The 24,688-nt window shown below is 47.7% G+C and overlaps 7 protein-coding genes and 1 non-coding gene across 9 annotated transcripts; 2 read left to right on the top strand and 6 right to left on the bottom strand.

Annotated features, from left to right (window-relative positions):
- Nucleotides 1–6: 6 nt before the first annotated feature.
- BDBG_05492 lies at nucleotides 7–4,640 on the top strand. Of its 2 annotated transcripts, XM_031722187.1 has the most exons (2): nucleotides 16–58; nucleotides 118–4,588. In XM_031722187.1, the coding sequence occupies exon 2, from the start codon at nucleotides 417–419 to the stop codon at nucleotides 3,648–3,650; it is 3,234 nt and encodes a 1,077-aa protein (XP_031579008.1). In that variant the 5' UTR covers nucleotides 16–58; nucleotides 118–416; the 3' UTR covers nucleotides 3,651–4,588. The 2 variants fall into 2 exon arrangements, with proteins under 2 accessions (XP_002623984.1, XP_031579008.1); XM_002623938.2 differs by having other exon boundaries at nucleotides 7–4,640.
- A 500-nt stretch (nucleotides 4,641–5,140) lies between these two features.
- Nucleotides 5,141–5,790, bottom strand: BDBG_05491 (uncharacterized protein; the record flags this gene model as incomplete). Its single annotated transcript, XM_031722186.1, has 2 exons — nucleotides 5,141–5,319; nucleotides 5,354–5,790. 2 exons carry the CDS (start codon nucleotides 5,788–5,790, stop codon nucleotides 5,163–5,165), a joined length of 594 nt encoding a protein of 197 aa, XP_031579007.1. The 3' UTR covers nucleotides 5,141–5,162.
- A 2,035-nt stretch (nucleotides 5,791–7,825) lies between these two features.
- BDBG_05490 (transcription factor RfeD) lies at nucleotides 7,826–13,463 on the bottom strand. Its single transcript, XM_002623936.2, has 6 exons — nucleotides 12,319–13,463; nucleotides 12,065–12,181; nucleotides 11,575–11,743; nucleotides 11,306–11,463; nucleotides 10,731–11,147; nucleotides 7,826–10,612 (listed from the first exon to the last, which is right to left on the bottom strand). Exons 2-6 carry the CDS (start codon nucleotides 12,176–12,178, stop codon nucleotides 9,671–9,673), a joined length of 1,800 nt encoding a protein of 599 aa, XP_002623982.1. The 5' UTR covers nucleotides 12,179–12,181; nucleotides 12,319–13,463; the 3' UTR covers nucleotides 7,826–9,670.
- Nucleotides 13,464–14,997: 1,534 nt separating this feature from the next.
- Nucleotides 14,998–15,447, bottom strand: BDBG_17271 (uncharacterized protein; the record flags this gene model as incomplete). The annotated part of the gene is made up of 1 exon (XM_031725029.1): nucleotides 14,998–15,447. A coding segment is annotated over one exon (310 nt), but the record flags the coding sequence as incomplete, so codon positions are not given.
- Nucleotides 15,448–16,075: 628 nt separating this feature from the next.
- Nucleotides 16,076–16,147, bottom strand: BDBG_17270. Its single transcript has one exon. It is a non-coding gene; the product is annotated as a tRNA-Glu (tRNA).
- A 150-nt stretch (nucleotides 16,148–16,297) lies between these two features.
- BDBG_05489 (mitochondrial carrier protein) lies at nucleotides 16,298–19,941 on the bottom strand. The gene is made up of 2 exons (XM_002623935.2): nucleotides 18,308–19,941; nucleotides 16,298–18,244 (listed from the first exon to the last, which is right to left on the bottom strand). The coding sequence occupies exons 1-2, from the start codon at nucleotides 18,534–18,536 to the stop codon at nucleotides 16,923–16,925; spliced, it is 1,551 nt and encodes a 516-aa protein (XP_002623981.1). The 5' UTR covers nucleotides 18,537–19,941; the 3' UTR covers nucleotides 16,298–16,922.
- On the top strand, nucleotides 18,944–21,409 carry BDBG_05488 (F-box protein). Its single transcript, XM_002623934.2, has 2 exons — nucleotides 18,944–19,565; nucleotides 19,643–21,409. The coding sequence occupies exons 1-2, from the start codon at nucleotides 19,158–19,160 to the stop codon at nucleotides 20,993–20,995; spliced, it is 1,761 nt and encodes a 586-aa protein (XP_002623980.1). The 5' UTR covers nucleotides 18,944–19,157; the 3' UTR covers nucleotides 20,996–21,409.
- Nucleotides 21,161–24,685, bottom strand: BDBG_05487 (anaphase-promoting complex subunit 2). Its single transcript, XM_002623933.2, has 2 exons — nucleotides 23,960–24,685; nucleotides 21,161–23,871 (listed from the first exon to the last, which is right to left on the bottom strand). Exons 1-2 carry the CDS (start codon nucleotides 24,452–24,454, stop codon nucleotides 21,532–21,534), a joined length of 2,835 nt encoding a protein of 944 aa, XP_002623979.1. The 5' UTR covers nucleotides 24,455–24,685; the 3' UTR covers nucleotides 21,161–21,531.
- Between the last annotated feature and the right edge of the window lie 3 nt (nucleotides 24,686–24,688).

Below are 24,688 nucleotides of genomic sequence, written 5' to 3'. Positions count from 1 at the left end.
CGGACCACAGGAACGCAAAAACAAGATTTCTATTATTCACACAACGACCAAGGCAAAAGTAAGAAGGAAATAGTTGTCCCATGCCCAGGCTGATATTTACTTACGCTCTCTCCACAGTGTTGCAGCCAAATTTGAGGTGAAATTCTCTTCCTGAGATCTGGTCGTATCGCTCCTCTGCGGCTGTCCCTAGCCATCACCGCAAGTCGTCCGCAACACGCCTAAAACGTCGTCCACTTTCTCCGTGCTGATACCACCACCACAACCAACCACCGCCATCACCAACAACACCAATAGGGGCTGGCCTATTTAGCAGAAACACCAGTCTCCTCGCCCACTCGATCCACGGTGGTGCGACCAGCACGGCATCCACCGTTTTCCATCTCGCCCACTGACGAACGGCGAGCACACAGACTCCAATGCCCCCGATATTCTCTCCTTCTGCCTCCGCTAGTGAGTCTGCTTCAGCATCAACATCAACGGCATCAGCCACAGCTACAACTCCTACGACCAATACAACCAATACATCCCCCATATCCGTCCCTAGCACGCGCCGATCAACCAGTCAAGTTGCACAATCTCTCGCCTCCTGGTCCGACACAACATCGACATCAATCTCACCCGCATCCCCTTCTCCTATATCCTCGCCTACGCCTACACCATCCTCCGCCGACAACAGCCATAAAAATAACGACAGTAATACCATTTCTCATAGAAACGAATCCCTATCCCCGTCTCCTGCAGCGCAGAAACAGCGCTCCTCCTTTCTACGTCGTCTCTCTCCCGGCCTAGCTGCCAGAGTCAAGCTGCTGGACGGCTCGTCCAAACAAACATCGACGGCCCCGACAAGGAGCAGCAGCGTGATTGGCAGGATCCCCGAAGACCATCTCAAAGAGTTGGATAGTGCACACAGGGACCTCTCAATAAAAGTACTACGACGCGGCCGAGCTTGGAGTGGTGGACGCCGTGTATTGCTCACGCCGGAACCGGCCTCCTCCCCCAGCGAGCTGGAATCAGGGAGGCTGAAGGGACACGATACTACAACTACGGAGACTACCAGCCCCGAAGCAGACGTCGGGGTCTCAGATCCTTCTGAGTCGTTATCGACTGCTCAAGAGGGACAACCATTAGCAGATATGTCGACTCTGCAGGGTGTACAAACCACGGTACAGGACGTTGGAGCTTCCCACGGTTCAGATCCCAATTCCTCCACGGGCACAACGGACTTGGAAAGGTATCTTCGCTCAAGCACGCAGTCCGAAGAAGGTGCACCCCCTCCGCCGCCAAAGGACTCCCCCCCTGTACCAGCTAATGGCTCGAGTACCAATGTAGAGTCGTATTTCAATCCTCTGGGCCTGTCACGCACTGAATCTATTTACTCCTTTTCCAGAGCATCATTCAGCAATCAACTGTCTCAATTAACTTCCATCAGTTTACCTCAACCCGCGTCCCTCGAAGCGAGCATTAAATCCATCGCTACCGCGCCTGCTGCCGTGCGAGCGTTGTCGGGAGCCGCGAGTCAAATACAACAATGGATAAACAAAGCTTCGGATGTCTTGAGTGGGCTGGACGCTGAGGATGATGTTGAATGGGCGGCTGCTGGCGGCAGAGAAGGACTGGAAGATGTCGACAAAGCGGTGACAAAGTTTGAGAGCCTGGTGAATGTCTACGTCAAAGCTATCGAGGAGGTACAGCTACGCGATGATATTTCAGATGTCGGACCCGAGCCGCTCCAAGCCATCGTTGTTCAGGTGGAATCAACTCTGAAGAACTGGAAGGGCGTTAGATCACAGCTGAGAGGTGTTAAGGAGCAGGTTGAGCTTGCCATGGAGTGGGAGGAGCTATGGACGAACGTTCTTGGCGATGTGGGCATGGAAATGGATAACTTAAGTCGGCTGATATTCGAGATGGAGGAGAAAAGACACAACACAATGATCATGGAATCGGAGACAGAACATAGCAACGGACTTGACCTCGACGAGCTAGAGACAATTGTTGAAGAGTCCCCCGCCAATGGGGGTACGCCATCCTCTTTACGACATAGACATGTCCCTCCCGCCCAACAGGAACCCTCCACCGTCCAGAATACCCAGGATGACTCTAACTTACTAGCTTTGTTTGCGCGGATGCAACCCCTTCGAGCATCGCTGGACTTCCTCCCTATGCGACTTTCAATGTTTCAATCTCGAGCGGAGAAAATATTTCCAAGTGCCTGTGAGGAATTAGAGGATCGGCGAGAACGTTTGGAAAAGGGTTATAAAAAGTTGGAAACGGATGCGGAAGCGTTACGGCGCGAATTGGGCGAGGATAGATGGGTTTTGGTTTTCAGGGATGTTGGCAAGAAGGCACATAAAATGTTCGTGTCGCTTGAACGAAGTGTCGATAAACTCCAGGAAGCGATTGATTCGGGTCTCCACCACACTGGTTCCATGGCATTGTCGAAGAGGATCGAGAGCTTTGGCCATAAAAAACTCCATATTGGCGATGCCATCAACCGCGTGTTGGCAATCATACAGAAGGGTATTAACGATAGATTGACGGTCAATGGGGAAATTATTAGATTGCTTGCAGATCTAAAAACAAGGTGGGAAGCGATGCAAGACAAGATTCGCGCCATGGATATGCTCCTGGAGGACCTCAATGTTGCCAGAAGCCAACAGTTACGGGACTCGATATCCAGCATCGTCACGCTTGATAGTCCTGCTAACAGAAGTGCCATTGATACTCCTGATAGCTCCCCTGCTTCTTCAGTGGTCATGTCGAGTGCCAATGGAGCCAACAGCGGGGTAGCATCAAGCATCAATGGATCGAGTAGAAGAGGAAGCTCTACCGGTAACGCCACCACAAAGGCCACTGCAACAAAATTGAAGCGCTATTCCGGGCTGCCTCAAGCCTCCTCCGCCCCTCGCCGCTCCTCCATCCCCCGCACCACCTCCAGCTCGAGCCACCTCACACCACCATCCCCACGACTCTCCACATTATCTCCTTCACCCTCCACCCCTCGCCCTGGATCCCGAAATTCCTTTGGAAAACCCAACCCTACATGTACCAAGCCGCGCTGGAACAATAGCCCTAACACGAATGACCTTGTAGTGGGTCACAACTTTAAACCACTTAGCCTCACCACGCCATCCCCGCACCGCAAGCTCACTGTCCCCACAAGTTCCCGCTTCTCCCTCCCCATCCCTAGCCCACTCAGCCGCGAGTCATCCGCCTCTCCCGCCCCTTCTTCCTACCGCCCCTCAAGCCGACTCACAGGCAGCCACCTCACTTCTCCCGCCCCAGACCGTGGAGGCGCGTCACCCACCCCCACACGCTTCCGCTTCAACGACCCACCCCCTTACAGCAAACTCTGCAAGGATCCGTCCTCTGCCTTGCCCAGCCCTTCCCCTTTACTAGCTACCACGCCCCGCAGCCGACAAAGCTACGCTGGCCAACCCAGTGTGCGAGCGGTATCGACAAATGTGGGCAATACTATGAGTAACGGTGGTGGTGATAATGGCGCGAAGAAAGCCGTGACCCGGCCCGGAACGGCATTGGGCCATTCGGGTAGACGTATTAGTATGCTGCCGCAACCACGCGCAACACGGTCGGGGAGGGACAGCGTCGCGCTGTCTTCGAGGGGTTTAGATGAACGGCCACCATGGAGGTAAGCGCAGGGATTCTTTGGGGGATGCTTAGCTACGGTTTTGTGGGGTGTTCACGTAACCAGTTTGTATAAGAATGAATTGGGGGTTCTATAAATGTCGCTGTGTATTTGTTGGGTATCAGTTGAAAGTTGAAAGCTGGCTCATTTTAGATATATTTGTCTTCACCGTCATCTTAGTTTTCTCTTTCTCTTTCTCTTCTTCTCTCTTCTATTCTATCAGATCTGTCCCCTTTAAGCCTCTTTGGTTTTTGTTTTCTTTTAATTACCCATCTGCGTCCATTATTGCTGTATATTCTGTCCCATTTGGGCGTGCCCTATTTACCTTGCCCCCCACCGCCTCTCACACCATCAGCCATTCATATGCTCCTCCTGTGTTTAGTTCTTGTTTCCGCAGCGCTTCTTATGTCTGGATATTACACGTGGATGGAGACACTATATTCCCCCTTTTTTTTATCCCTCGCACGGTCGGCGCAATTTTCTCCCTATATAATCCATCGACATACCACCACCACCTTAGGTTCTCACAATTCGCTTTCTTGCCTCTTGTTTATTAATCTTACTTTTAGTTCATCCCATTTACAAATACCGCTTTAGCTTTCAGCTCCTCTCCTCCCTTCCAATTTTTTTCTTTTTTCTTTCTTTCTTTTTTGTATATTGATTCTTTTTCATCTTACTCTGAAAATCCTAAACACTTTTGAGCATCTTCCGTTTTCCCGCCATCTCCTCTGATACCTCCACTCTTCCTCCCCTTACAACACTTGAGCTACTCTGAATATCATGCGTTGAAGCCATTGAATAACAGCAGAATTTACGACATGAGGGACAATAGCGAAACTCCCAAGAACAAGACCAAGAAGCAACGACTCCCTTCCCCGATTTCTCTTATCCACCCTGTCAACTATTGTTTTAGCTAGGATTGCAAAATTTTCAAGCGCTTTTTTTATTTTTTTTAATTTTTTTTTTATTTTTTAATTGTTATTATTTGCCTTAATTTCGACGAGTTGTCTTCCTACCTATCCTTTGCTATAACTATACATACCAACTGCATGTTTCCTGCTGTTTTCCTCCTTCTCTTTTCTTTCTCCTAGCAAATATGGCTGTACACCGTGTTTTGTGTTTTATCCTCGTTTACCCCCAATCATCCCAAGAGCGCTCATCCTCTCCCACGCGAAAACGACCTGCCCGCGCTTCTTCCCCTCTGATGCCCAAGCCTTTACCTTTCCCTAAGCACATTATTTGTTTGTATTTACTCTAATATATATATATATATATATATATATAACTTGTCTTTTATATAACTTGTCTTTTTAAGGGTCTATTTCGACAACCGGGTTGCTTGGATGTGCCATTCTTCGATTTAGGTGACCCACTACAGACCATGGTCTCACTCACAACTACTACGCGCAAAAAGTATATATAGCCTTACGCCCTCAAAACAACTTCCCCTCCAACCTCCAAATCTCTAACATCACATACAACCCCATCCCTTCTCATAATATCCCCGATCATTCCTCTTTCACTCTTGAGAAAACTTCATGATAACGCCGCCACTAATCTTCTCCTCATCATGCGCACCAATCCAGCATTCCGCTCTCAGTTTCTTCGCTAACGGCACACCACCGCGGCTTGCGCCGGCGATGATATTTCCGCCTAGGTACCATGAGCTCTGCACACTTGGGAAAGAGTAGATTAGCAGTGTGAGCGCACGAGAGTTGGAGTCCATATGTAGATGTTTCGAGGCGTCTTCGTCCAGCGAAGTATTTTAAGGGATGCCGTGGGGACTGTATACAATAGATATGACTCCCTCCCGCACGAGAGAGGGTTGGTATTGAGTTTCGGGGCGAGCTGTTGGGACTTGGGCTGGGCCTGTTGGCTCGGGAGTGACCGTGGCTTGGGATAGAGGTGTTGAGGCGGGACCAGAGGACAGTCCCGCTGTGGGGTGTCTGGTACGTTATCCCAATAGCATTATGTACGCCGGCCAAGTCTCGTGTCGGCAGCAATGCGACTGTGACTTCGCCTGCCACACCCGATTCCGTTAACGGCTCGATCCGGAAACCGAAGCACGGACTGCGGTCGCTTGGAATTGTACTCGGGAATAGATACGATTTTGGTATGATGGAAATGTCTAAATTTTCGAACGGCATTTGCCGCCTCGGGCTCAGCGACGGCAGTCGTCCTAGGGAGAGTTCCTGGGGATTTGACGTAGGGTAGGTTCGTTGCAATGTTTAAGGCCGGAGGGGCTGGCAAAGTCAAGTACGGACATGCTGACTTTGTAGTTCCCCGCACACGGTTTCGTTAATATCACCAACAGTACGATGGTCGTAGGTCTTCAAATATGTCAACCAGTCAAAACGCGGAGCTAGCCTAGGCGTGTTCATACCAAAGCACCCCAAAGACATTAAAAGTGTTGATTGGTAAGGAGGACTTAAGCAAAACAGCTCAAGTCTTAATTCAGGGATCATTTAAAATTATTCATAAATCAAAATACGTAGCAAAAGGTCCCCCTTCAGCTCGGAAGCTGCAGCCATGCAGAGCAGGAACTTCTAAAACAGACCTCAAACATAGGTGATGATTGGCAACGGTGTACTCTCCGTCCGTAGTTGAACACGAAAGCCTATGACCGGATACAGTCGAGGAGCGATGTACACCAGAATCGGTTGGTTCCGATCTGCTTGATAGCCGTATGCTTCGTCGCGGTGGGTTCCTATCAGCAAACGCAAGAGTTTACTTCCAAAAATACGATGCGTGTGGATATTTCAGGAGCCATTGTTCTCTTGTAAGGCACTCCGCTTTCGTAGCTAGGAAATCCGTGATTTGGGCATTCAAATCTATTTATTTGACCAATTAGCAATTGTATACTCCGTATACTTATACATATATTTGACACCCCTCTTATTCAAAATGCACCAGCTAGAAAGAAAAAAAAAAAAAAAAAAAAAAAAAAAAGAGAGAGAGAGAGAGAAGAAAAAAAAGAGAGAGAAGAAAAGAAAACGTAATTTCACCTTCAACCGTCATCTCCGTCCTGGCCTGCAGCGAGAAGTGATCCCGGAATTCATGAACGAGGATAAGATGCTTGGGAAGCTGAGTTCCTGTACTCGATTAACATCATCATCATCATCATCATCGTCATCAATCGATCTAAAAGATGAAAGTAAGCCATTGGTGAATCTGGTGAGACGAACCTGCAGGAACCGAATATATGTAAACATCTCCTCTAACCTTCCTTGCAAGGCTCTGCAGCGTTTGTGAATTCGGGCGCATGGAAGCGCCGTTGGGGACTTTTTTTTTTTTTTTTTCAACAAAAAGAAAAGAGATAGGGGTTATTATATTAACAAAAACAGCCTTTCATATTTCATATTTCTCCTGGCAAATTGCGATTGACCACGCCAGAGATACATGCAAGGCCCTCACGTACAGATATATGTGGCAGGATTGAGCGCTCTAGGCTTCACTTTCCCCGCCTCCGTCAGGAGGTCAAACGGTCCGTGGGGGGGGGGTTGTAGGATCCAGGTGTTCACGGAGACGAACCACGCGGCCAAAATTGAGGCGGAATATCTCGTTGGAGAAGTGGTTGAAGGATTGGAGGAATCTGTTGGTGAGGGCCATCTCTTTTATATATATATATATATATATATATAATAGAATATGCAAGTTCAATACTAAATACTATTCATGTCAATGGTTTTCTTCTTGCTGCACAGCTTCCCTCTTTTTAATCTTGCAATAGTTAGAGCTAGAAGTTAGCCGCGCGGAGCCCCACCCGCACGCGCCTGTTGGCGTCTAACTAAACGAGAGCTCCAACTAAAGAAACCGTCTGGATTGCTTTCATCCCGCTTGCGAGTCACGACGACGAGCTTCGACGAGAAATCCGCTTCATACCGGAATACAGGAAAAAAAAAAAAAAAAAAAAAAAAAAAAAAAAAAAAACCCAAGGCTACTTACTGACTAGTTACCTGACTACCCACCTCGAACAACAGCACGTCGGTCCCTTCTCGACCCTTCCAGAGGACGCATCACCAGGTTTGTGGACTTTTCTAACTTCAATACAGCCATACCCTTGATGTAAATAATGGGCAAAAGGGGTAGATCCATAAGAAAGGATTGTATATATATGCGGTGTGTTTGTTCAGTACTCGTCATCTTATATAGCTAGCTAGCTACATAGAGGGGTAGGATAGGATATATATATATATATGTATATACGTGTAAAAAATTCAGTAACACTCAAAGAAAAGTAGGGGGAAAAAGGGGGCAAGGGCAGTTTTAGTGAACTATCAATTATATACGGAATATGGAGTATAGTGAGTGGTTAAGTAAACACCAGAAAAGCTTCAATCTCCTCCCCCCTCTTCAGCACCGGCGCGCCGCATCCATCCCAACAACTGCAACTCAACAGCCCACAGCCTCTCAAACCCTCTTTTGCCCCCATCCTCCTCCCCATCCACCAGCTCCGCCCTTCACAACATTAAAAATAAAAATAAACCAAAAATTAAATAACGTTGCAGATTAATAGAAAAAAAACGAGTAAAGAAAACCATCCCTTAATGCTAAATATAAATAGTAGACAGATGAAAAAAAATGTATGTACATACATGTACTGAACTGAATGAGATGACGAAGAACGGCAGACAGAGGCTATATATAGTAAAGAAAAGACAGAAAGGGGAAAAAACTTCTTCACTTCAATTTTAACGTTTTTTTTTTTTTTTACACACGCTCAACGAAATGGCGATGGAGGTATAGAATAGAATTAGATGGAGGTAACTTAATCCGGGTTTCAGTACAAGAAAATAGAAAAGGGAATAACCATGAATACTAATATAAATACCAAAATATAAATAGAAACAAAGAAGAAGAAGAAGGAGAAGCCAGCATATTCCATCCGTTCCAATTCACCCGTCATCATCATCAACACGCAAACAACCACCAAACCAGACCGGACCGGACCGGATCGGAAAAAAGAGAGTTAACCAGATAGATGAAACAGAACCAGCACAAAAAAAGGCTTATTGAAAAAAAGAAGACCACAAAAAGAGGTATATACATGGGATATTTATATGATAATAGATAGGATATATATATATATATATATGTACGAGAGAAAGCAAAGAATGATAAAACCAACAGTAGGGGGCTGCCAAAACCAGCGAAAAACCACAGCACAGTACAGTAGTACAGTAGAGTTACTCGGGATCCCGAAATGGGTGGGAAGGGGGAGGGGGAGAAGGAAGATATGAAAAAAAGCTATTCTTCTGCCTGTTCTTACAAAGCAGGCAGCTGGGCTGGGTGCATCGTGGGAAAACTGAATCAAAAAACTGAGATAAAAAAGGGTGTTTGCGGGTGTGATGGTTGGGGTAGGTATGCTATGTATGTATGTATGTAACTGGTTCAAACCGATGCGATGCACCAAGCAGGGGTTGGAGGATCAGGGGACTAAGAGGTGCTGGACTGGGTTTGGGTAGAATAAGAAGCGGGGGAACAAAGGGGGGGGGGAATGGGAATGGGAAATGGGAAATGGGAAAATGGGGAAATGGGAAAATGGGAAAATGGGAAAATGGGAAAATGGGAAAATGGGAAAATGGAGCAAGTATATACAGGTAAATATATATAGGTAGGTAGAGGGATGGATAAATAAGGTCAGGGAGGGAACGAGAGGTGCATAAAAAAGACATTTCATCATCTGTGAATCTTTCATCCTTTCATCTTCATCTTTCAATAATCGTCGTCATCATTGTCATCGCCGTCGTCATCATCATCGTCAATTGCGAGAAAAATGGAAATCGATCCCCAAGAGCGCGGGGGTCGGGGTGAGGAAGAGAATCGGGGAAGGTGAGGTAAACAGCGGAAAATAGTAATCAATAACAACAACCCAATGAAAAAAATACCAATACTTAAATCATTTTTTTGGTTTTTCTTTTTTCTTTTCTTGTTTCTTGTTTCTTTTTTTCTTTTCTTTTCTTTTCATTTCATTTCATTTCATTTCTTTTCATTTCATTATTTCTTTTTATTCTCTTCCAGTTCCCATCACCGAAAATCCAACTGGATAGGCTTCCACTGCCCACTCACCGTCCCACAATGCGGACATCCCCTCCGACTCGCTAAACCTGCTGCTCGCCCACTCCCACCAAAATTATTCGTATTCCCATTCCCATTCCCATTCCCATTCCCGTTACCATTCCCAGCATCCCCCCCACCACCATTACTACTACTATTATCATCACCGCCAGCACCAGCACCAGCACCAGTGGTCGGATTCAAAATCGACGCCGCCTGCCCCCCGCTTGTTGTCTGCAAGCTCGCCATGACAACACTGACGCACTCGCGACACACGCCGCAGATACAATTCGTGCATGCGAAGCAGTCGCGGACGGGCCAGGGGCGGGAGCAGCAGGCGCAGTAGATGTGTATATCTTTGCTGGTGCTGGTGCTGATGCCGGTGGTGGTGGACATGGGTGTTGGGTTTGAGAGGCGGTGGTTGAGGTGGTGGTGGTGAGGGTGGTGAGGGTGGTGAGGGTGGTGAGGGTGAGGGTGGTGTTGGTTATGGTGGTTCTGCAGCTGTTGCGGGTGGGAGAAGGGCGGGTAGGGGCTGCTTGTTGCTGGTAAGGGGCGTGGAGGCTGGACGGGGCTTGAGTCTGAGGTTGCGGAGGTGGGGAGGCCGGCGGAGGACATGTGGAAGTTTTTGCCGGAGATGACTGAGGAGTTGGAGTCGAGGGAGGATTCGATGGAGGGGAACGGTTCCAGGTCGTTGTCCAGGCTGCCGTGGGGTTCGTAGGGGGGAGGTGTGAGGGCCTTTTGGAGCGGGGAGGCGGTGTAGGAGAGTGGTGGTGGGAATTGGCGGTAGTGTGGTTGTGGAGTGGGTAGGCCTGGTGTCGATTGGAATGCCGGCGGGAGGGAGGAGCGATGTTTCGTTGCTGAGGGGGCGGAGGTTACGCTGTTGAAGGAGTGGTACGGTGGTGATTTAGGGACCTATCAAAGGAAACCATCAGTAATTATTATTATTATTTTTTGCTTCCCCCCCCCCCCCCCCCCCCAAAATAAGACTGAGAGTTTGTAAGACAATGGTGACTAGATTCCTAGCTCTTACCGGAGTCAAATCGCGATCATCAACCTCCGTCGCCGAAGTTGCAGCTTCAATCAGATCCTCCCATCTCTTCCCCTGCGCCCACGCAGCTGTTTGCGGCTCAGCCGACAACGCCTTGCGATCATTCAGGCTCGGCCTGCGCCCATACTCCTTGGATCTATTTCGTTCGTGTTTGCCCCTGCGCGCAGATTGCGTCAACGAACCCTTGCGCGGGCGCTGTAATCTCTCGCGTCGCTGAATTGGAGGGAGTGTTGATGATCGGCCCGGTGGGGAATGTGAGAGAATGGACGGTAGTAGTTCTCTCGGGCGGGAGGACTGGAATGATGGTATGGATTCCTGTTTGAAATGGTCGCGGAGTGGGGGAAGCTCGATTGAGGAGCGCATTCGTTCTCGCCTCATGTCGACGTCGGAATGGATGTCCTGAATTTCATTAATTTCATTTTTTTGGATTTTAGTTGTCGACTAACAATGTTGCAAGAAGAAAGAAAAGAAAAAGAAGAGAAAAAGAAAAAGAAAAGAAAAAGAAAAGAAAAGAAAAAAAAAATCTACGGAGCAGGTAGAAGGGGGTAAAAACGAACCGGTTCAGAATCCCAATCGGAAGTCAATCGATGATGGTGAAGCTGTGCCAATGCGACGGCAGCTGTGGCAGCTGCAGGGTGAGCTTCATCGAGGGTACGAGGGGTCAAGGGAGAGCTTCGATCGGCCCCGCCAAAAATATCTCTATCGCCGGGATCGCCTGGAAAAACGAAACCCAAAAACAAAAACACAAGGAATCTCTCAGCAACTCGAGTGTCAAAATATTAAAAATAAAACAAAATAAAACAATGAGTGGGAAGTAATTACGGACCAGGACCCCGCCGCGGATGGGAGGTATTGGGAGCAGGGATATGCGGCCTCAGCTCCGGAGGGGTATTAACCATCAGCTGAAAGCTCTCTTCGGTCGCCGGAAGCTTAGGGATGTAGTGGCTGGGATGGGCGCGGCGGATGTGCTCCTGCATGGAGCGGTATCGTTTCTCCTAAAACAACCAATGGCCCCAAAAAGAAGCAACAAATAAATCAGAGCGAGTCAAATAAATATAGTTTCTTATCTGGAGCTGCGACCGGAATAGATATGGTTTTTTTATGACGTGTTCTTTTTTCTTTTCTTTCTTTCTTTCTTTCTTTCTTTCTTTCTTTTTTTTTTTAAAAAAAAAGGCTCAGATAAGAGCTTTATCGTGCCATATATTCAGAGGCGGTGTATGCGCATTTTTGAGGTTGGTAAGTGCGGGGGCGTTGGTTGGGAGAATAGGTATGGAAAAAAAGGTGGGGGGGGGGGGGGGGAGGGAGAAGCAACTCACGCCCAGACATCGTTTGCGACAATTGGAGCCGTCATTGTTGGTCAGGGGACAAACGACTTCATTGTTGGTATCCGAGACGGAAAAGGAGCTGGTCAGAGAAGCTCGCGGTGGCATGGTCTGCAGGTAACCCTTTTTTTAGTCCTCCAGTTTTCGTGGCGCGGAAGGGCAGGGCGGGGTTGTTGTTCAAGGGCTATATATTTCAAGTTTGACCAAGGGGAGGAAGAAAAGAATTAAGAAAAAGAAATCGGACGGACCCTAACTCGATAACGGTCAAGCAGCGGGTGATAGCTATGGGAGTTACGTAGGTTTCTTTGTTATCCCGCTTTTTCCCTTTTTTTTTTTCTTGTCGCCGTTTGCACACAGCCCGACTCCAGATCAAAGGACGACAAACAGATTGTCCGGACAATCGAGGAGTAGGAGGAGGAAAATGGATCGAGGTCGGGAGGAGGTATTTAAGATTGTTGAGTTGAGTGCAAGCTGTATCGAGGGGTTGCTTGCTTGAAGTGCGAGCGAGTTAGATGGCGGTAGGAGTAGAAGAAATAGTGGTAATGATGGCGGCGGCTATTGGGATGGGGATGATCGCGATGCGCTGGGGACGACAAGGTAACGAGAAGAGGGCTGTTGGGGGGAAAAGGCTGCTGCGCATGCTCTCCCTGCTGGCGAATGGGTATGGTATGGACGTAGCTATTTCTGGACGGGCTAGAATGACGAAATCGGACGGGAGAGGTTGGAGAGAGATGAGGCGGATTGAGGGCCAGATCTGATGATGGAACGAGAAAAAAAATAAAAAGGATAAAGATGAAAAGTAAAAAAATAAAAAAAAAAAAAAAAAAAAAAACCAAGACTTTCTTCTTCAAGCTGCAGAACAGGGAAGGTCGGAGAAGAAGAAAAGCAAGGTTTCAGTTAGTTATAAAAAAAAAGAAAAAAAAGAAAAAAAAAAGAGGATGAGGAGGGACGAGACGAGAGCTCTGGGAGTGAGTGGAGTGGGGTGTGAAGCAGGGCCAGGCGATAAGGTTTTCTTTTGGGTTGGGACGGATTGGAATGTGGCGGTGGAGAGGGAGAGACAGATGGAAGTGGAGAGTTGTCATGTATATTCACGTAATATCGGAGGAGGAGGAGGAGGAGGAGAATAGTAAGTTAGATAAAGGAGAGTACGGAGTAAGCTGCGACGTAAGATCGGAGGAGAGCAACACAGCCAGTTAGGGCAGTGGGATTGGCCGGGCAGAGAGCTATATATAGCTAGATATGATGATGATGGCGATGGCGATGATGGAGAGATAGTAAGAAGAAGAAGAAGAAGATGATGAAGAAGATGAAGAAGATGAAGAGAAGATGAAGAAATGATGGGGAGAAGGAGAAGAAGAAATGGAGCAGAAGCTAGACGGAGCTGGAGACAAGCAGAAAATGGTGTAGAGTCTTTCTTGTAACTTAGGTGGGAGTTGGGAGTGGAGCTGCGGGAAGACAAGAAGAAGACGAAGAAGACGAAGAAGAAGAAGAAGAGACCAGCAAAAGCTCAGCCATTGCCATTAGTTAACTAAGTACTTTATTTTTAATCTTACTGCTACATATCGAGCACAGTATAGTATGTAATGTACAGGTACAAGCATCAGCCACAACACTGGGGATTATTTCGTTTCTGGAATGAAGGGTTATTTAATAATAGCTAGCAGTAACTATTATTATTGAAATAAAAAGGTCGTATTTATTTTAAATCGGGAATGGGGGGATAGTTACATCCAGCATCCAGCATTCCACCATTTCCACCATTTCCACCATCCGGGGGGCAAGGCTGGGGGATGATGCCAAGCTAGAACAGCCAGCCCTGCCTGGGATGGGGATGGGATGGGATGGGAGGGATGTGGGATGATGGCTGTAACGGTGTGGCAGCATCCAAGGTTCCCCCCCCTTAGCTTGTTTTCCTTTTTCCTTTGTTTTTTCCTTTTTTTTTTTTTTTTTTTTTTAAACACTTCTCTTTCTTCTATTTACTACTTAATTATTTATTATTTAATAATTACTTACTACGGTGTAAGTACTGTAGCTGGGAGAGGGGTAAGGTAGGTAGGTAAATAACTCGGTGATATCGTGCTGCGGAGCTGCGGGCTAGCTCAGCTCCATCAGCTAATTAATTCGTTATTAGTGACCTTAGGTAGATACGATACCTAGGTAGCTGGTTAGCTGGTTAACTATCACTTAGCTGGCGGGCAACGAGAATTGTCGCATTTCTTCTTGCTGGAACTTGTGTGAAGGGAGGGGTTTGGCCGGGTAGAAGGAGGGGTTGGGCTGGTCCTTTGTATGTACATTTACATACTGCGTACTGTACTTGTTACTAGAGTTAATAATAATAATGTTGATATGCGATAGTGTGAATAGCTAACTTACCGATGTATGTACATGTAAATACAGTAGTATCTATCTACCTAGGCAACAATAAATATCGCTGAAGAACCTCTGGTTGAACCTAGAGAGAGAGAGAGAGAGAGAGAGATAATGCTCCTCTCGGGTTGGGCTGCGTGTGATTTTTCTATCCACAGCTTTGGTAACTTATCGGGCAGCCATCTTATCTAGTTACTTTTAAACACTACTCCACTAACTACTTACTGTATTTGGACTAAATAATAATATGATAAATGGTTTCTCCCTCTCACTCCCCCCAGCACAGCTTCTCAAATATATACATATACATACCTACTATGCCTGGCTCTACCCAGCGTCCCAGGAAGCAGATGTTGTGCGGTACATACCCCTGTCCCAGTAATCTCTCTTAGCCGTAAGTCCGCATGCTAACTGCTCACTAGAATATCTACAGCGTAACTTACTCTACCCAATAACTACGCAGTACCCCTCTCTCTCCCACTTTTGCCCTACGCTACGCAGCGTACATACGCAGTACATGCACTTGTCTTGCTTCTCTCTCTATCTTCTCTCTCTCCCCCACACTTAATAATATATATATATAAATAAATATCCGCTCAATTAATTAATATCCCATTTATCGCATCTACCTTCTCCTTTCTCCGTTGATACTTGCTACCAAGTCCTGCTCCCCCCGGATAAAGAAACAAGAGAAGGATAATTAATTACCCGCCCCAAGCCGAGGGCCCGAATTACTAATACAAACCCCCCCGCGCGCCCCCGCTGGCGGCGGCGGGCCAACGCCAGCTGCCAGCTCCCAGCTCCGAGCTCCGAGCTCCGAGCCCAGCTCCACACTCCGCTGCACTTTGCACTTCAATCTCGGCTGCGTTTTGGACAGCTCTCTCCAGCTTTTGGAGGTACCCCTAGTACCGTACCTACGCTGGATGTAAACTAGAGGATAAACTAGAGGATAAAAGCAATCCCGACACCCCCACCCACCGGCTTGGAGGGATGAAAAAATCTGATTTCTTTTTCTTTTTCTTTTTCTTTTTCTTTTTTTTTGTAACTGCTCTATTGTCTATTGTAGCTAACAATTCTTTCGTCGTCTCTCGTGTACTGCGTATGCACGACATAACTGCGGGAAGGGGGAAGTGTGTACTCCATACACTGTGGTTAGTTAGCTACCTTGCTTTGCCTCATAACTTAAAAAAAAAAAAACTTTAAACAAGTTCCCTATGTTGGCTTGTTGTTTGGTGTTTCAGCGGTGGGTGTATGGAGTAGTCGAGTAGTCGACTCTACCCCCTTTTCTTTCTCGTAGATCGTAAGGTATTTAAATATTCTTCGATATTGTAATCCGTATATATATCCACATTCGCGCCGGATTACTATAACTTTTGAGGTGTCTCTCTCTCGTCTGTCCAGGGATATTTGGTACCCTAATGGACTTCACAACCAACCTTGTCTGACTGAATTAGGGTAGGTTAGGTAGGTTGGGTGAATGGTTATTTTAAATTCAATCAATCATTATTATATTAAATATATGTATATTGAATATCTAACAGACAATAAAAGAAACACATTATATATATTCATTCATTCATTCAAAGTTGGGAAAAAGGAAACCAAAAAAAATAATAATAATAAAAATGATGATGAATCCTCCCATAGGGGGAATCGAACCCCCGGCTAGCGTGTGAGAGACGCTGATGTTAGCCACTACACCATATGGGATGTGCTTTGCGTAGATCGAACTCCCTCTCGCCAACATTTATATATAAACACTGCGTCCTCCAATTTTCTAACAACTCGTACGCAAGCACGTTGATGTGCAGCTGGAGGTTGGATAATAATAATAATAATAATAAAAAATGGGATGATTGTCGCGGCTCGCTAGAACTTTCCTGGAGAGCCGATTCCAGCTAAGATCTAATAAAACCCCAACCTCTTTTTCATGACAAAAAGGGGGGCACAAGGTCAATCAATTTTATCTAGTAGAATGCTAAAGGGGAGTAAGTAGGTAGGTAAATAGATTGAGAGGTTCTTTTCTAGCCATAGCTATAGATAGGATTGAGAGCTTTAACAGGGAAGGAAACTAAAGATAATAAGAAAAAGAAAGAAAAAAAAACATTTCTGCCTTTGTTATGCTAGAGCAATTCTGCTTGGTTCTGCTGGAGGTATTTTACATAGTTAACTATATCTGTATTTATACTTTGTATGCGTATACATATGTACATGTAATAAGGGGGGGGAAAATAGGTATGACCCTACCAAACTCCGTTCCACTTTTTTTTTTCGCTTGCAACAATGTAAAAATCAAATATGAAAACAAAAGAGGAGATCCCAGTACCCATCCAAGAAAAGAAAGAAAAAATGGGAAGATGAATAACCTAGATTTGTATATCAACAAAAGAGGAAAAAAAGAAAAGAAAGGAGGCAGAGAATAAAAAAAAAGGTATATCATGGATAATGCATATCAGACTCAAAAAGCAAAAGAAAGAAAATCCTATCATACTCGATCGCCGTCCTCGTCTGTCCCACTGTGGTGCCGATGTTGCTGCTGTTGCTGATGCTGCTGATGGAGCTGATGAAGGTGATGGTGCTCATTGACCCTCCCCGCCATCTTCTTCCCAACCTCATAGCTGGAAATCATAATGGCGCATGCCGGCGCAACCTTGAGACACCGTGCTGCCCAGCCGCGGAAAAGACCGGACACACCCTCCACTTTGAAGATGTGCAGAAGGAAGCGAGGCGTGGATAATTGTTCCGGGTGGATATGAGACGCCGAGGATGCCGATGACGGCGACGAGGATGCGGACGAGGATGTAAACTTGGAGAAGGAGGAGGTGGTGAATGAGGAGCTGGCGGTTGTGAGTTTTGATGCTGCCGGTGCTGCCTTGGAGCCCGGCTCATCGCCACAGTGCAGAAATACCTGCTGCCGGGTCTTGCCGACGTCAAAAGGGGTAGTTATGAAAGCTGCAAGGGCGCCGGATGTGGCGCCTGCGACGAAGCTGTCAAGGAATGTCATGGTGTTGTCCTGGTGCGCGTGTGCGCTTGCGCCGCGTTGACCGCTGTGGAGGTGCTGATGATTTGGCATGAAGAAGGCTGCCGGTACTGTTTTCACCCGCATATCGCTGAGAATGGTTTTCACAGATTCATACCCCCACCAGTACAGGGCGGAGAAAGGTACGTCGCGCCACATGGTAAGTGTCAGCCCCCGCCATAGGGAGCTGTACCCCTGGGTCTGGGTCATTTGATGTAGCTGGCGGAGCGTGGCTTTGAAGTGGTCTGTCCCCGTGCCCGAAGTAGCTTGCAGTCGTGTCCGAAACATCTCAATCGGGCTTATTACCGACGCAGCGGCTATCCTGGCTATGCCACCCGCGACTAGCGGTGCGTACGTGTCATTGAAGGCTCTATTGATGGGGCTCTTCTTGTCGTAGCGTAGCCAGTCGTAGCCGGTAAAATAGATAACGTTTGCTGGGATGGCCATCACTAGGGTCGGGCTGAGACCTCTCCAGAGTGATAGAAGGCCTTCATTCCTGGCAATTTTGCGGAGTCCATCAAGAGTGGAGGTGAATGTCCGTCGCTGAGTTTCCTCCACCGCACAGGCAGCGCCCCCGCTTGCCGGTGGGCTACTGAGCGCGGTCCCGTTTGGTCCCACCATGCAGAATTGGGCATTGTTTCCAACCCAAAAAACTTCCCGGCAGCAGGCAGTCACGCCCAGGTTTGGAGGAAGTCCCCCGAAAAGAGGGGGTGGTAGAATTTCCGGTGATGCCCGGAGGACGGGAGTTTGGGATTGAAGGCGAACACGAACAACATCGAGAGGAGTCACTGGAGATTATGTTAGCATTAAATGCTCACTGGCTCATCAGGACGTCTATCAGGATATCTTACCGAGTAGGGAGGTTAGCAAACTTCCCCATGTAGCTGACATCATCTTCTGAGTTGCGGAAACATTGTCGGCATGGCCCCCCGAGTTTCCGCTTGCGTTACTTGCAGCCATCGGTACTGTTCTCTCATTGTGTAGTGACGCCTTCTTGTCGCCAAAATCGCCGAGGTTTTGATCTCTGGTGTATGCCGCTTGGGAATATGCCCGCGCTGGGACACCCGCATAAGTAGACATTCATCCGATTTGCCGGATTGATAAAAAGAGCTCTCTTGCGTCAAAAAGTCCGGGTCGAGATACTTCACTCCGTCCCAGACATATCCACAGCCGGAGTATCCAAAGGCACAACAGGACGTGGACAACGAGGAGATAATGGAGGTTCGAAGTTCCCGGAATGGCAAACATTAAAAAAAAAGTTGCAATGCCGCCATACCGATCACTAAGCGGATCGCCGAATCGGGCAAAATTGAGGCTGCCCGGAGAAATCTAAATCCAGTCCCGGCCGATATTTGCCGAAAGGGGCGCGTGGAGTTCGATGAGGTAAGCAGCTGAGATATGCTAAGCCAGATCTAGTCTAGCGTGTATATCTCCGCTGGAGCTGAATTAGTCATCGTTCTCTCGAAACTGTTGATGAGGAATGGATGGCGACGTAGATATACAGAGTACATACACTACCAGATCGAACAAACACCATCTGCAGTGTGCCGGCTGAGAGTGCATAATAGTATTGATGGATATGGAGTTGCACGTTATTTGACGTGTTTATATGGAGGATAGCATGGCTCGTCTCCCGCAGTTGATCATCCCCCGTTAAACAAGCCTCTGTTTGGCAAATATAATAGACAACCCGCTACTACAATGGAACCAAATACCGATGAACTCGAGTCCTTCAGGCGTCAATGGCGCGAGGAAGTATCTGCCAGGACTAGGGGTACTGCTACTTCGCAGTCCAAACCTCGACAGACTCCAAATCTGCTTCCTAATGCTTTGTCGACCCATAAACTCCCTTCGCGACATCCGGCGGCGGACCAGGTAGATGAAGAAGAAGTGATGATGGTAGCAGGGGGAGTGTCTGCGCCGCACAAGCATGAAGAACTGGTAGATCAGACACGGACTCTCCATGTCACTTCTCGCGATGATGACGCTTTCCACCGCCATCCAGAGAAACCGCCAACCTCCGCCCTCGAACACTTCGAGGCTGCGGCGCGGAAGGAAGCTCAGGGGAACCTGGGCTCCAGCTTAGACTTGTACCGGAAAGCTTATAGGGTAACCACCACATCCCATTGATTGGGCGTTTCTTGTTTATTGCTGAAAAAGCTAACCCTCTTGCTATGTATGTATAGCTTGATTCCAAGGTCGATCAAGAATACCGGAAGAAGCACTTTCCGCCAGCCTTGAAATTGCCGGGCATCAACCCTTCAGCAGCTCCAGTTACTGTCCCAAATACTACCAATCATTCACAGGAAGGACCCGTTCTGTCTACAGCGGAGCTAATTGCCTCATTCGCCTCAAGTCCTATTCTCGGTGTTGACCGAATCATTGAAGGCACACCACCCCCGCCCTGCCCAATCTCCAAAGTCCCATCCGAAGTACTTGTGGAAATTCTCTGCCATGTTGCCCTTTTGGATCCCGCTACTTTCGGACGTCTATCCCTTGTTTGTAAACGACTGGCATATCATTTTGCTCATGAGAAACATATATGGAGGAGGTTATGTCAGGGGCCTGAATTCGGTTTTGGGGCCATGCACTATGACTTCGCTTGTGACGTGAATTGGCATCGGATAAACTCATTTTTGCCAAAATTCACTCTTTTCCCCTTCGGACAGACTCATAATCTACAGATCCCAAAACCCCTTATATCCTGGAGTCAAGTATTCCAGGCCTTCCCCAGGATCAGATTTACAGGAATATATATCAGTACTGTCAACTACAATCGTCCTGGTGCGAATTCCTCTCTGCAGAATATCTCCTGGAACACTCCAATCCATATCGTGACATATTATCGTTATCTGCGTTTCTACCCGGACGGTACCGTAATATCGCTGCTGTCGACTACCGAGCCCGTCGACGTTGTTCCCCATATCAGTAAAGAAAACCTCGAGATCCTGCATGTTGGGACGCCCGCCCACCGTCGACGCCAGCATCACACCTCAGATACCTCAGATACTACTCAAACGGCGGCTCCTGTTGCAAACCCAATTCCTCCAGTTGCCGCTGCCGCACTGAAACATAGTCTTCGCGGTCGATGGCACCTTAACAACCCTTACCCGCCACCACCACCTCCCGCAGTATCCAATGAGCCAGAAGGATCGGCCAGCGCTCCGCCTATATCTTCAGCACTCCTAGCCAATCCAAAGCCACCACCAAGCAAATTCCGACTAGCAGCTACCGCGTCCTCCGCTACCAGTGGCAATAATGACCTACCGGATCCCCGTGATCTGTTTGTAGAAACTGAAGGTGTAGACCCAAAATATACGTATACAATGCACCTAGCGCTCCGATCGACCAGCGGCGGCCGGCATGTGGGGGAGCACGTCACGTCATCACCGCCAACGTCAAACCCGTCAAAAAACACGAAGCTCATGTGGAAGGGATTTTGGAGCTATAATCGACTCACGGACGATTGGGCCGAGTTTGGGTTGCGGAATGATCGGGCTTTCGTATTTAGGAGGGTTCGGGGGTGGGGGATGGAGTAGAAATTGCGGCTACTGCGCTGGCGCTTGCTGGTTTTGTTCTTCATCGTTTTTCATCTACCATTTACGACTCCTAAAACATAGCGGGCGAACAATTTTTACTTCTTTTGTTTGTTTTATGATGCCGGACATGATTTAAGAAGTTTTATATCACTGTTGGTGGAAATCCTAGTTATGTTCAGTGCTTATGTAAACATTTTGCGAGTATACACTGACACTGCATATACCATGCCAGGCGGAATATATATGCGAGGAGTAAGAAATTATATAGACGAAATAGGGAATTAAAGAAGGGGTATCATGTTTTCGATTGTAAAACGTATTTCGTAGTCTGTAAATGAAGGTGGCCAACAAAATCAACATATCAACAGCTAGAATGGTAATACCACCCAATGTAATACAAGGACACAAATTATCAACCAGCGCTTATGACCTAGCACAAGAAACAAGGTGCTCGAATGCAGGCCCGCCAGGAACGCCCCCGCCCATAATTGTAAGAGTAAAAGATATAAACAATGGCAAAAGACCATGCACACAGCTTACGCCACAATCTTATAGCTTCCCCCACTCACAACCTCCAACTTCCCCTTCGCCACCATCTGGCTCAAAAATCCCCTCAGCTCCTCACTGCTAAACGGGAACCCGCCGGGTACTACGATCTTCAGCATCATGATGATCCGTTGCAACGGCATCGCGCCCTGGTTGGTCAACATGCCCACAATGAATTGCCAGTACAGATCCATCTTCGCCATCGCGGCAGCGTCTGCAGATTCTTTGCTCGCCGCTGCTTCTGCCGCTTCTGCGGCTGCGACGGCGTTCGTGGAGGAAAAGTTCGTTGATGATGGGCCGGATGGGCCGGGTGCGCGTGGCCCCGTTGACGATGGATCGGCGGTGGTAGCCTCACCGCTTGTGCGTGTTGGGCCATTACCGTCGTCTTCGTCTGGTATCGTTTCTAGGACTCGGAAGGTGTTAGGTTGCGGCTCTACGAGTATACGCTTGCTGAGCCAGAAGAGACACGCGCTGCGGGCGAGGGAGGGGGACATTTCGAGTTGATGAGAGAGTTCGGAGATGGTTTTGGTTACGGGGCCGGGCTGGGAAGGAGACGTAGGTGGTGTTTGGAATGCGTATATTACGGCAGCTTGCCAGGTTGTGACTTCGGCCGTGAACACGCGATCTTCCAGGTCTAGTTCCACGGTGACTTGGCCCAAACCGTTGAGCCAGGTGAGTTTGCGCGATTGCTTCAATGACTCGAAGCCGGCGGAGTATTTTTGTTGCAGCGAGGCAATTTCTGGAGGAACTGTGAATTGAGGGTTTTGCAACGTGGGCCAGAAAAGACGGGATAAGATCTTAGCGTGTAACTCGGGCATGTTAGATTTCTCTGTATTTTCAAGTTTCTGGTCTGAGCGGATGGATGAATCGACACGTTCCGAGCTTTGAACATCGCGGAGCATAACCTGACAAGCCTGGAGGGCTGAATCGCCAAATCGAAGCTTCAGTAATTCCAGCAAGGACACCTCCAGATCATAATTGTCGCTCTTTTTGAGTAACCGCTCACCAAGGACTTTCTGCAACTCCCTCACAAAGGCTTCCTTCGTATCAAAGAGGCTTATTAAACTGCCAATGACGTCGGAGCTTTTGGACTTTTTGTAATCTGTAGCAACGTCAATCGGATCTGGCATCCAATTCATGTCATCCCAGTCTAGCTCGCCAGAGTCATCCTGAAGCAAAAGTTCATGCGCCTTTGACAACTCCATCGCCAATTCAACGAGAGTATCTGCACTTGAGGTGATAGGCTGTCCATCAGCGTCCACAGTGTCAGCTAGCAGCCCTCCCACGATGACCTTCACAGTATCATCACGATCTCGTAGATATCTTCGAATGGGTCGAGCAACGTGATTCAGAAGGACTCCTGGTGGATCTAGCTGGGTAAAGGCGCGGATGATTGAGATATAAATTTGTAATATTTGAACAGTTGAGGCGCCAGGGTGAAGAAGTCTCTGCACCAGCATAGAAACAAAGGAGCTGACCAGATATAATCGCGTAGCAGGATTAGTCGTGTAGTGTTTCAGGTCTTCGATCGCGCCGCTGCTCGAATCCCACTCGATAATGACATCGAAGAGCTCACTGATCCGAAGGGCGCCTAGTCGTGCAATCCCCATTTCTTGCCACCTCTCGACATCTCCTAGCGTGACATCCAGTCGTTCCTCAAGAACGCCGCCTTCAACGTCGTTAGTTTTGAAGATGTGTAAAATCTGAACTACCAACCGCGCAAACACATTCTCGATCCACTGTCGCAAATGTTCTTTGACAAGAGATGGCGATTCCCATTGACCCGCATAGGCAGATGTAACGAATTCAGTTAACATATTGTTCATCACACCCGCAAATATCTTTTGGCCATTACTAGCCCCAAGCCCAACCTCCTGAAGTCCCTCCAATAGATGCAACAACTGACTCCTGGTCCGCGTAACTTCCTCCGTTTCGCCACTAATCATCTGCAGTCTTCGTTCAGGTGATGGTTCGTTTTTCCAATGCGCATACGAAGTGGTGAATATTTGGTCGATTTCCATTCCATCCCCGGCCGTATTGTCATCTTCAAGGCTAAATACTTCGTCTTCTTCGTTATGGACCCCTAGTATAAATAAGCTCTGTGTAGCAAGCTCCTCAGAGAGTAGATATGAAATGTCGCCGGGAGGGAGCGCAAATGTGACGATAGTATGGAAGTTCCTTTGTAGACGAGAGAAATTTTGCTCTTGGTTTGCAGGATTTATCAGTGGGGATAAATATAGGAGAAAAGGGGTGAAGTAAACGGTTTTTATTAATCTTAGGTACCGGACCAGTTTTAATAAGGTATCAGGCTGATTTCTAACTTTTAATCCCTAAAATTTTCACCAAGGACCCAGACGTTAGTCAAAACAAATATGGCGTGCGAAATGTAACAAGAGTTATCGAGACTAGGAGACGAACCGCAACGAGAAAATCCCGGAAATTTGTTAGGAAGTGCCTTCGCATCTCAGTCAGATACCATTCCTTCACGTCTTCCTCCTCTGAGGCCTGTCGTAAAGCTCTGCCGGGGGAAGAATCCGCCCCGACGTAAAACAGACTGTCGGACACCAGTTGGGACGGAGGTCCTTTTGCCCACCGTCTTAACAATGTCTCCTCATCTCGTGTCTCGTCATCATCTCCAGCTCCATTGTTTCTGAAGCCCTCATCAGGAATTGACAGAAATGAAGTTGCAGTATGCCATGCTCGATCCCAAGTAACCTGTTCTGGCACGTATTCTGGTTCTGAAGATCGGCGAGCGCCTTGCTTATACCCGATGTCGAAAGTTTCCCCAGGTCGTGTAAAACCCTGGACGGGACTTGATACTGGGGTCGGAGATATGTTGCTTAATGGAGCCGGAGGAAAGACGGAATCAAATACTCGTTTACGGCTGATTGACAGTGGGATATTTTGGAACATTGCTTTGTCGAATGTGTATTCGAGATATTTTCGCGTTTTTCGTTGGATTTAATGGGTATGGACAAGAAACTGAAGCTATCCCTACCAGTTAATGGAGTTTAGCATGGGACAATCTGGAGTTTTAGGATATTGGCGCCTGGTGAGGTGCTCCTGTCGCCCTTCGCAGATATATCAATACAGTCGAGGCTGAGAATGGAAATTGAGAAACCGCGGGTGGAACACGTGATCACGTGA

The sequence above is a fragment of the Blastomyces gilchristii genome (genome assembly GCF_000003855.2).
Source record: "Blastomyces gilchristii SLH14081 genomic scaffold supercont1.11, whole genome shotgun sequence".
NCBI classification, from domain to species: domain Eukaryota; kingdom Fungi; phylum Ascomycota; class Eurotiomycetes; order Onygenales; family Ajellomycetaceae; genus Blastomyces; species Blastomyces gilchristii.
This window is presented reverse-complemented; position numbering and strand designations above follow the sequence as displayed.